At 43.3% G+C, this 11,942-nt stretch overlaps 1 protein-coding gene across 1 annotated transcript; it reads left to right on the top strand.

The window, feature by feature from the left end:
* Positions 1–4,206: 4,206 nt before the first annotated feature.
* On the top strand, positions 4,207–9,190 carry LOC140464916 (forkhead box protein F2-like). The gene is made up of 2 exons (XM_072560526.1): positions 4,207–5,726; positions 8,412–9,190. Exons 1-2 carry the CDS (start codon positions 4,745–4,747, stop codon positions 8,573–8,575), a joined length of 1,146 nt encoding a protein of 381 aa, XP_072416627.1. The 5' UTR covers positions 4,207–4,744; the 3' UTR covers positions 8,576–9,190.
* Positions 9,191–11,942: the final 2,752 nt, after the last annotated feature.

Below are 11,942 nucleotides of genomic sequence, written 5' to 3'. Positions count from 1 at the left end.
AAAGTTATTAGGATCTAGTAGAACGATAATTGCGTTATGCTGAAATGAATAAGTGCGCCGTTAAAATGAAAGGGTCACTAACTGTACATTTTTAAAACATAGCAATACCACGGTTGACACTCAAAAGAGTCTGTCGGACATCTTCAATGTTGTCTATGCTTTACTCAGCCAGTTTCAATATTCAAGTCCAAACATATAACATGATTTTTTAAAAATTGCAAGTTTGGGAACATCCCGTGTGTCTTAAGAGGTGTGCGGATTGGAAACGCTACACCTTTAGCTGGCTTGGAAATAACGATATGATTGTGCGCGCACAAACTTTCCTCTCCAGTTCCTGGTGATTTTCATGTCTTTTTGCAGCCATTTATAATCAATACACCAGCTTAGAGCACACCAGCTTAGAGCCGGCTGCCTCCACTATCGAACCAGCTCCCTCAGGAAATTTGAAAACAAACCTCAATTGAGTCAATTTAAAAGGTGCACAATAATGAGGAAAGTGCAAACCGGTTGTGTGTTTTCATAGTGCTGATTTCGTTTATAAGTACCAGAAAATTAACGTTATTGTTTGGACCTAAAATAAATTCAGTGCAATTCTTTCCAGACAATGCGGCTTGCAAACGTCCGTGTTTATGTTTTGTCTAACTTGGTCTGGTCGGAACATGATATTAACAGTTTGGGGTTCCAGTCGAGATTCGATATAACAATACCAAGGGAACGAAAAACGTGTACTCAACAATCACAGACAAAATCAGTCGACTCTTCGTTTAATTTGGACAAAGACCTCGACTTTAAATCCTGGGCACTATTTAAACAAAGGGTGAAATACATAACTTCCAACTCATTGAAGAAATCCAATAATACAGAACTCTGTAAGGGAAGAATGGGTTGACTTTTTTCTAACAACTTGTTGGAGATGTTGCAATCGTGTGTGAAAGCATTTGTGAACCAGTGAGTGAAATATATATCACAGTAAAACAGCCATATCAAATCAACGTAGTTTACGTATAATGGTGCATCTTTAATCTCGGGTTCAGCAAAGTCGTTCTGTCTTGTGAATAGTGACAGCTGGACATAAAATTGAAGTTTTGTTTTTTTCATTCAGAGACGAGTCGCTTGTCTCTAGTTATGGTCACTTCTAAATGCTCTATCCGTGGGTCACTTTCCTTCTGATGAGTCTTAAGATTCCCGATTGTGAAAAGCCGAAGTGAAATAAACATGGGGTTATAAACATGGCCTTAAACGGCTGCTTTGTCACAAAGAAAAGCGCGATCTCAAATGTCCCGAAGCGTGGTGTTATTATCAGGAATGGAGTTGGTGCTGTAACATTGTAACGGATGACAAATGAATCGTGTTTGTACCAATTATACCTGCATCTAGCAAGAACAAAAAATGGACTGGAGTAATGAATGCGCACGTCTACATTTCCACAAATACCTCAAATATTTCCTAACAATGTTCATTTCTACCCAAATCAAGAGATATCATATATATTGCCATTAGCACAACGGGTTGCTGTTGATTGCTTCTTGTAATTAACCAAGGCTCTTTTGTTTGAAAATACAGTCTGGAAGGTGTGTTATTTCTTCTTCTGCGTCGTTTGTTGATTGATTTCAGACACAATTGAGTCATTTTGTTGTAAATCCCTGCAAATGCTAGCTGGGCTCGGGGGAAAGCTGTCGACGACTGCGAAGCTAATTTTGCTTTTCTTTGTCTAATTATTGTAGTGCTCAGGGAGGGGGGAAAGCTGCCTGCAGGACTGGAGCAGTAAACTGACACCGAATCTCTGTGTGTGGTACAGGCAAGGTTTGATGAAAACGGCCTGCTTCCACTCACGTCAAAGCTAGTTACTCAGAACAATACCCCATACACGCAGGACTCATCCAACGCAAATCTACCTTTTTTTTTTCTCTCTCCTCTCTGTGACCACCTTTTCCATCTCTTCTCATTCCGTCGTCCTTTCGCTCATTCGTTCCCTTCACTTCATCATTGCCCCAGATTCTAGCCATTCCGTCTATTTCGTAAAGGAAGGCAAACACTTTTCAATGAAAGGGCCGATTTGAACCTCTAGTTTTAGTTTGGTGATATTTATGAGATGTGTGACATAGTGCGAAAAAAATGCCCTTTAGAACTAATTATCGCGGTTTAATCTTATTGCGTATAATTACCTAAATGTGTTCAAAGCATCATTTTGGAGAAAATAAAACAAATGAGTAAACATTCATTCAGAGTTTTAAACGTTTTAACCCCTAATAGTAATTTCATTGGTGTACTTGTAAGATGAATGGAAACGACTGACTTCTGCATTTTTGTGAATAGATTTATTCTATTTAAAATACAATTTTATTCTGGTCATTCTTCTGTTAAACAAAGTTAGCCCTGATTCATGCGACTCAAGGTATAACGAATATGTGTGCAAAGCAACATTTTGTCGAAGATTTTGAAATTGAAATAAACAAACAAGAGATAAAATTTTCGACGTGATTCCAAATGCCATTGAAGAGAGCGCAGATTGTGTGGCTTTGTGTGTATATAAATAATGTGCCGGTGACTTTGAATGTATGTTGTGAGTTAGCATCGTTCGGGAGTACATTTGTAAATGTGGCAGTATGTAGTTACTTTGTGCCAATATGTAGGTGGCGTGTGCCAGTATGTAGGTGGTGTGTGCCAGTATGTAGGTGGTGTGTGCCTCGGTGGTTGCTTTGTCAATCTGTTCGATGGCTACAATATGTACGTATCTGAGGATGAAGTCAAGAATCAGTGAAACGTGCACAGTATTGCTTATCAAATGCTAGTTACCCAGAAAAATATCCTGACATGCAGGACTCATCTAACACAAATTCACCCATTCTGTCTCTCTTTTTCTCTCATTAGCTTCTCCAAACCAGCTCTTCAAGAGCAACTGCAAACCCAAACCATAGTGCAATATGAGTATTTTTAGAGGGGAATGACTGAAATACCAATCTTTTATGTTATTTCCTTTAAAATTTACTCAGTCAAAGTATATGCCGAATTTACGCAATTCTTAAAGGGTTAAAGTCGACGTTTTCCCTGGCTATAGGTCCAGAATTAGGGAAATCAGTTTCAACATGAAAGGCGAGCTATTTAGGACTGAGATGAGGAGGGACGTCTTCACTCAGAACCTTCGGAATTGTCTAACCCGAAGGCTGGGGAAGCTGCAGTTGAAGACAAAGATGGGTAGAGATTTCGAGTTACTAATCACATCAAGGAATAGAGGACTAGGCCAGAATTCAACTTGTAGAGAGGTGATCACCCATGATCTGGAATGCAAGTTCGAGGGACTGAACAAACCTCTCTTGATGTGTTTTATTAGGGATGTTGCAGAATTAAATTTCAGTGTTAAAAGTGCAAAAATTCCAGCGAAGCTCGGCACCACAGCACTGACTTCGGGCCGTCAGCAGGATAAATGGTGTGGGGCAGAATTGATGTTAAATGCGATTAAATAAGTCAAACCTGGGAGGGGGGGGTGGTGGTGGTGGTGGACAGGGAATGTATCCTCACGCTGTCAGTGATTCTAATGTAGCTGCATGGTGCAGGCAGACAAAAGTAAAAAGTATTCTGCAATGCTTCAAACAGGATTTTGGAGATTTTTTTCGTAAACTTGCACGTACAGCCGGTTAAAACAAAAGTAATGTGGGTTTTCTTTCCTCTCCTTCTGTCTCGCTGACATGTGGCACCCCTGATAAATGAGATTGATGAATGAATTGGAGGTGCCGATGTTGGACGGGGGTGGGTAAAGTTAAAAATCACACAACACCAGTTTACAGTCCAACAGATTTATTTAGAAGCACTAGCTTTCGAGACCCTTGAAGAGGCAGCGCCCCGAAACCTAGTGCTTCCAAATAAACCTGTTAGACTATAACCTGATGTTGTGCGACTTTTAACTTTGATTAATGAAGGAATCGTTTGGATCGAAAGGCGAAAACCTGGTTACATCATTTTATTTTATACTTCAGTCCGGGATGGTTGTAGGTTTTTTTAAAAAAAAATTAATTGGAGGGAGCTCGAATTAAGGTTTCACCCTTGAAGGGAGGAGAGTGAAGGGTTCGGGAGTTTATTAGCTGATAGGTCGCCACGTTTTTTTTGGCTCCGTCAGTCAGTGCGGGAAGCGTGGGGGGGAGGGGAGGGGGGGGGGGGTGAAGAGAGAGAGCGAGAGAGAGAGCGACCTCTCGGTGCTTCCTCTTAAAGGGCTCTGCGTTGGGATAGCCACCAGGTGGAGGATGGAGCAGCGATCTCGGAGCCACTGAACTGCTGCCAGGAATCCTAGGCAACTTTTTTTCTTTCTTTAAAAAAAAACACGATTTCCTAGAGGGGGGGAAGACAGGCCGGGCGTCGCCAGATGCAGAGAAGTCGCCTTCCCTAGAAGGAGAGGCCTGTGCGGAGAATGCGGGCAGACCACCAGTCTGACACTCAGCCGCTGAGCTTCTGCACTCGGCTCGGGACAGAGGAGCGACGCTCCCAGCAAACGGAGCAACTGCCTAAAGTCGATTGAACAAGACTCCTGTGTTTTCCAGTCGGGTAAATGTCCCGTGCTCCAGTGAAGCTAAATAGGGCGTAGCGTCTACAGGGATCATTATTCGAGAGAGAGCGAGAGTTTAAAAAAACACACAACGTTTGTCTTCTTCATTCCCCCCCACCCCCCCCCATCCTTCCACTTTTCCAGGCTGACCCCCCCCCCCAGCACCTTTCTCTCCACATTTCACACAGAGTTCGACTTCAGTAGGAGATGGCGAGCGAGAGCCCACAGCAACATCTGGAACCTCCAGCGCGCATCCGGTCGAGCCCGGTTCCCGGAGTGCTCAAGTCGGCCTTGATCGGCCAGCACTCGCCGGCCATGGAGCCCTCGAGCCTGGGCAAAGCCAAGAAGAGCAGCGGAGGCTTGAGGCGGCCCGAGAAGCCGCCTTATTCCTACATCGCCCTGATCGTGATGGCTATTCAGAGTTCGCCAACCAAGCGGCTGACGCTGAGCGAGATCTACCAGTTCCTGCAGACCCGCTTCCCCTTCTTCCGGGGCTCCTATCAGGGCTGGAAGAACTCGGTGCGGCACAACCTGTCCTTGAACGAGTGCTTCATCAAACTGCCCAAGGGTCTGGGCAGACCCGGCAAGGGTCACTATTGGACTATAGACCCGGCCAGTGAATTCATGTTTGAGGAGGGGTCTTTTCGTCGGAGACCCCGAGGGTTCCGCAGGAAGTGCCAGACGCTCAAGCCCATGTACAGAATGATGAATGGCCTGGGCTTCGGCCCCTCGATCATCCCCCAACCCTTCGACTTCCAGGCGCCCGCCGCTTCCCTCGCCTGCCATGCCAACAGCTATAACCTGGAGAGCAGCCTCAGCATGATGAGTAACTCACTGTCAGGGAGCTACGATGGACTCAGCAGCGGGCACCATGTCCCCCATATGTCCCCCAACCCCGGCTCCACTTACATGGCCAGCTGCCCCGTGTCTTCAGGCGGCGAGTACGGTGCCGACAGCAGTAGTAGCCCTGTCCCCTCTTCCCCTGTGGTGGCCAGTGCCCTGGAGTGCCATTCTCCATATTCGTCCTCAACTGCCCCTTGGTCATCGTCCGCCACATCGCCGTACATTAAACAGCAAAGTCTGAGCCATATCAACTCTGTCCCCTCCAGCCTCCACTCTACTATGTCATCCTACTCGCTGGAACAGACATACCTTCACCAAAACACAAGGGACCCCGCAGAAATTGCAGGTACCATTGCTGAGGAATCTCGCTCTACATTTTTATAAGGCGCCGGCTATATTTTTGTTCGTGTATTCAGTGTGTCACGCAACAGATTCGTTGGCAGGCACCAGAGTTTGGCTAGTTTTTCTGTTCACTGATTTGTTTATGTAACGTTTATTTCCTCAAATAGAATAGAGTACTTGAGCGCTTCTAAAGCGAAGCGAATTAAAATAAGCTTGGATTTTGAAATGGCGACTTTAGCTTTAGACCGACGGAGCCCAAGCGCTCACAATTTATTTCTCTAAGTTCTTTTTTCTTAATTGCGAGAAACTTATTGTAAATATAGCAGCCTAGAACAAGCGGTTAAAGTACAATGCTGTTCATGGAAGAGGTTTCCCACTGAAAGATAGGCTGACGAAGGGTAGTAAAACGGCGTGAGTTGAAGGAGGGATTCATGGTCCTAATTGTAACTTTAGAATAGCTTTTTGAAGTTTGAAGACTGTTGAAGTCAGTTTAACAGTGACTGATACTGGTAAACTGATAAAATGTCATTAAAATAATAAGATGGAATCTTATACCTCCTTCTAAGAATAGGTTAAGGAATCCTTAATCAATCCTCTCTACACTCGTACCATTTAAAAATCCTGATTAGATGCAACCTCAGCGATTTTTAAAACAGAATTTGAAATATATTTGACTACCTCATCACAAATAAAGCGCGGGGTGGGCGAATGTGCTTTTAGAAAATTGACAGTTTATTGGCTTGTAATTTAAAACTATCTATGTTGACAGAATGATTGCTTCAGTACAGGATAGATTGTCTACACTGGTATATCTGAAGATAGTGTGCAGCTGTTTCATTTAACTGCACTTTGTGTTAATGTGATTTAAACGGGTTTTATAAAGGTTCCCCTGTCAAAGGTTCGCAAGTATCATCTGGTTTTTCGCCCCCCCACCCCCCGCCCAATTTTGCTGAAATTGTGAAATAGAGAGAGAGAGAGAGAAAGCCAGAGTCTATAAGATCTATAGGAACCGTGGAGACTCGAGGCTGTAAGTTTCCAAACAGTCACTGAAAATGTGGGTCGGGAAGGTTAACTAAACAAAGACAGTCGCGGCCGGACCACACTGAAGAGGATTTTAGCTTGACTTAACCCAGATGAGAGCTGATGTTGTTAAACGTTCTGGGAACCGCTGGTTCGTCAACTGCCAATACAAAGGCATCTGTATCTACCCCGTACTTTCTCAGCGCAGAACCTTAAAAAGTCACGCTTTGTTTTTTTTTAACCCTTTGATTTCGCAATGCATTGGATAATTAAGATGAAAACTGCTAGAAGAGAGAAGCAGCAGTCGAGGCAATTGAAAGGCACAAGCAACACCTTATAGTAAGCCCGGGGTTTGGGGAACTGAGGGTCCAACGTTACTGGCGGAAGTTCACATCAAGTCAAATAGCTGCGTGTATGTGTCCCTAGTTTTAACACATTTCCAAACTGATGGACGCCAAAGTATTGTGGTTAGTGTTGAAAGCTATTCTCAGAATGAAATACTGGACATCAAGACTTTGGAACAGCCTGTGGTATGGAAAGCATCACTGGCGTGTGATTACGAAATGACAGTCTGAATTATATGGTTAAGATGTCGGGAAAACAAGGTACCATCTTGAAGCCAAATATCGGGCCCTAAAACAGGAAATAGCTGGCTTTCGGTTCATTTGCCAGTTGATGACATACCTGCTGGCTGAGAAATTATACACATCTGGTAGATATATATATATATTATATATATATATAGAAATTGTCAATGCTTGGTACGATTTTATAACTTGTTGGGGCTGTGGAGTTGAACTCAGGAGACTCGCGCAATGTTTTCAAGTCCGGCTGACAGTTGTCTGTCATCGGCGTGACTGTTGGATTCCTCTGGTGATATATCTGGTCTCCGGTGTTTTAGCTTCAGCGCACGTTCCGTTACAGCCAGCCGCGCACACACACACACAAAAAAGCAATTAGTTCCAATCAGATTGTAAACAAAACATAAATCATACCAAATAGAAGTCTCTCAAACGGGCACTCGAAACTTTTTTTTTCACTCTTTTAAGTAAAGCGTTCATTCGGATTGCTGGGGATAGGTCGAAATAGCAAATCAAAGTTCATCTTATCAGGGTAATTTTGAGATTTTTTTTGCCCCAATTTAGGCTTTACCATTCTGTGAATTGAAACCAGGTGTTAGCGTCCGTAATAGTCATGGAAATGAATGGTTAATGATTCTCACAAGTGTAAACTCAAATAGGAAACTTGCCATTCTGCACTTGGCACTTGAATGTTCCCAAACAAGGGAAGGTTTTGTCTTTTTGTTGTTAAGTTGGAGAGGGACGCTCTTAATTTGTGTGTACTTAACTCGACCGAGTCCGCAAACACACACATTTGGAGTTAGCATCTGGAAAGTTATGGATTCCCCTTTAAACAGCGGTTCAATGTGTCCCGCAGAAACAGTATGTCTCTCCCCGAAAATTTCATTTTTGATTCTTAAGCCAGTGCTAAATTTTAACGACGCAGATACGCAATTAACACAGACATGATTGAGAGGGAAACTGATCCAAGGCCGAACATGCATTGACCACTCAACTGATACTGATTGAGATGTAAACAGTAGGGAGCCCTGTGTAAAACGGTTAGCCTTTACACACAAAAAAATAATATTCGCTCCTTGTCGTTTCAGTGGGGCTACCTCGCTATCAGACTCATTCCTCGCCAGTGTGTGACAGAAAGGATTTTGTGCTCAATTTCAACGGGATCTCATCTTTTCACCCCTCGGCCGGCGGATCATATTATCACCATCACCATCAGGGCGTGTGTCAGGACATCAAGCCTTGTGTCATGTGAAAATCTGCGCCCACCTTAAACCAAGTCTCGTCTGTGCCTATCCCTGATCATTTTTGGTTATTCTGATTCATATAAATAAAACCAAGACAGAACTCGGCACCGTGGAGATTGAGCCCGAGCAATGTCTTTCGAGAAGAAAAACAGGGGGGACAATGGGAGATACCTCACTACTTGCACATCTGCAACCCTGTTGCCGACTTTTGTTTTTTAAAAAAAGAAGCAAATTGTCTCCTTTGTTGAGTTTTTTTGGTCAAAACAAGGAAGACGAACTGTCCCGTTGAGTCTGCCCTTTAGCTATGAAGAAAAAGGTGGCGCGTGTGTCAGATGTCTTGTTATTTTAACAACATTCAGTTCCTATATCAGTATTAAAGAGCAGGATGTGTAGTATGAACATTAGCGTACTGTATTTATGTATAAATTTTGAAATCCAAAGGTCAGACTTGATACCATGTCAGTATTAGACACTGATTCGAAATATTTTTTTCCGAGGATAACACGGATTTTTACCATAAACTATAATAAGACACATGTATGTATACACGCACATAATGCTTTTTATAAATAAATACATTTGAATATAATTGCACTTGAAAAATGTATACTTTATGTCTTTTTGCCAAAATGTTTTGATGTAAAAACTAAGTTCAATAAAAATATAATTCGGAGTGTTGTTTATTATAGTTTTTTTTAGCAGTTATCTCAGCACAGTGGACGAAATATGTTCAAAGTCGGGAGACCCTGTTTCGGGATTAGGCTGTTATACATCTTAATGGGGTATTCAAAGCGACTGCTGTTGATCGACGTGTTTTAGTATTGTAAAACATCTACATTGTAAAAGGGGCACCTTTAAGTCACATTGACCAGAGCTGTAACATTAATTCAGCGTTGAATTCTATGTTATCTAATCGAACTATCGGTTAGCGCGGTTGACAGATTTTTAGTAGACATTTTTGCACAGAGCGGAAATGGCCGCTCGGTGTCAAACAGTGCTAAGGTCATCAGCGAGTGTCTTGTGTGTAAGCGTCCAATTACCGAGATTGCACTTTCAACTCGCTAGAACTGAGTTCGATCATCTGAAGGATTCTGATTCAATTTCAGTTCAAAGATGAATGCGTTGCACCATCACGAACAGCTGGAATTAACCCATTTTGGAAACAGCGAGTGAACTGTAAGGTTTACAGTCCTGGAGTTAAATGTGCACGACTCTTAATCACTGAGCGGCAAGAAGCTAAAAGCAAATTTTTAAGCTTGAGAACCACTGATTCTACACCTTTGTCAGTGATTATGGTACTCAGGTTAAATTCACAGGTTTAAATTACAAACTCAAAAACTCCAGAGACAGCACAGTTGCTCAGAGGGATCCTAGAACATGATCAGGAGGTGCTTCAGAGACCAAGACGAGGCTTATGGCAAATCTCCCCCCCACCCCTTCCCCGCCACACCCCTCCCTCACACACACACCTCCGCAGCAGAAAGGGTCCTGCTCCGGATAAATTTAGCAGCAGATAGGTGTCCTCTTCAACAGGAGGAGGCCGGGAGACCGGCAGATCCTCCGCCCTTCCACTCCCATCCTCACCCAGTCTGAGCTGCTCGTTATCAGGAAGCATTCTGCAGGCCAGTTCACCTCCACCCCCTTCCCCACCCCCTCCCCCACCACACCGCCGCCACTTTAACGATGACCCATCACTCTCAGCAATAGACTCATGAGGCACCACGATGTGTTTGCAAAGTGCTTGTTTTGAACTTTAAACCAGGGCATTTCTTACTGGGGGGGGCGGGGGGGGGGGGGGTGCTCCTTGTGTGTTCCTCCAAATAACCCTGTTCAGATCAGGTGGTCAAAAAGTGAAGAGTGTTTGGGGTAGGGAGAAGAGTCTCGATTTTTTTTCAGACAGCTTCTCTTTAAACTTATTTCCTTTCTATCTGACAGCAGCCACCGTGTGCGTGACCCGGCATTACGGAACCTCTGCGTTTTAAACCTCTTCCTTATCCCTCTGCGTTGTAAATAGAGTTCAGGAGAAAATTAATGCCGTTGATTAAAATGCATGGTCTTTTTTTCGCAACTTGAGGCCTTCAGCCAGTCGATTTCCTTTTTCTGTAAGATGTCAACAGTTGCACATTTACTGTAAGAGAAATTGAACTTCACAGGGTTGCAATTGCATTCTCGCCAATAACTCCTTTGAAAAAGAGGAAAAATTAAAAACCTGCGTTCATTGTCATTTTCCCCGGGAGTCTTGGATGACATGAAAATTCGAAAACCATGTCCAAACCAGATTTGAATGTTAAATTATTCCCTTTCGTTTTATTTTTTAAAACCTCTACACGAGACTATTCTGAACCTACATTGGAATGAGGGTTCGCTATCGATCGTACAAAACACCCTAAACGATTGAAGTTGGTTTGTACATTTAACAAGTGTAACGTGGATCTAAATTGCCAGTTTTGATCAGTTTTGCATGGACTCCTTGTACTCAGTTCTATACCCATCCCATTCACATAAACACTGCTGCTCCCTCCTAAGACGGTAATTTGCTGACGGTCAGTTTTGCTAATGGCCTTGACCCATGAGGTGGTCAATTCTGAGAAGATTTATAATTATTTTAACTTCCTTTTCTTGGCGAAGTCCTACCATTCAGTTTACATTCCTGGGTCTTTTCATGAAACGTCTGTCTGCTGCACATGGAAGCGGTTCACGAGGACGGTGTACTCTCCCTGAGCAGGGCACAGACAGCGCTCGCTCAGTGCCCTGGTAATACACGCAAGGGGATTTAGATCCAGGCGCTGCTTCATGGTTGTTGTCACTACCACTCGTGCCATCTTGTTAAGAAACGGCAGTACAAACAATCGCTTCAGCAACATTTTGATTGGCAGCAGATGACTGGGAATCCCTCTCAGATACAGTAATGTTGAAATTTAAAATGGAGAAAACATAATGGGTTCACACGATTGAGGTTGTCTTGTGTTAACTGTATAATAGATAGCTCCTCTTCTTCATGATGTCGTTCTTGGTTCATTTCAGACTGTGGATTTGAGATGCACTCTGTCCTCCCTTATCAACTCACTCCGGCATTCTTTTGTGCTGTTCTGATTTATTGGTTAACCTGCACCTTTTCTGACCTTCACCCATTTAATAGTGTAGCCCTCAGTCAATAGGTAATGACTTATGTATTCTGCACTAGTGTAGGAAACCTACCGACCATTGATTTACATGTAGTGGGAGATCTTATGAATATGGTACATTGCGAACAGTACATTAGCCGGATTTCCTTAATGGATGATATATTCTGGATCATCTATCATTTCATGTCAGCTGAGGAAGTGACAGATTTGATGATTAGTAGGGCTGAATTGTAACCGGTGTGTAAAGGGC

The sequence above is a fragment of the Chiloscyllium punctatum genome, chromosome 41 (genome assembly GCF_047496795.1).
Source record: "Chiloscyllium punctatum isolate Juve2018m chromosome 41, sChiPun1.3, whole genome shotgun sequence".
Taxonomy (NCBI): Eukaryota; Metazoa; Chordata; class Chondrichthyes; order Orectolobiformes; family Hemiscylliidae; genus Chiloscyllium; species Chiloscyllium punctatum.
The sequence above is the reverse complement of the archived record's forward strand: the minus strand, read 5'-3'. Positions and strand labels throughout refer to the sequence as shown.

What these genes read in the sequence shown, in the direction of transcription:
- LOC140464916 (XM_072560526.1), top strand. Translation starts at nt 4,745, where the DNA reads ATGGCGAGCGAGAGCCCACAGCAACATCTGGAACCTCCAGCGCGCATC. An exon ending in GGACCCCGCAGAAATTGCAG is followed by an intron (nt 5,727 to 8,411) that starts GTACCATTGCTG and finishes TTGTCGTTTCAG; the next exon opens with TGGGGCTACCTCGCTATCAG.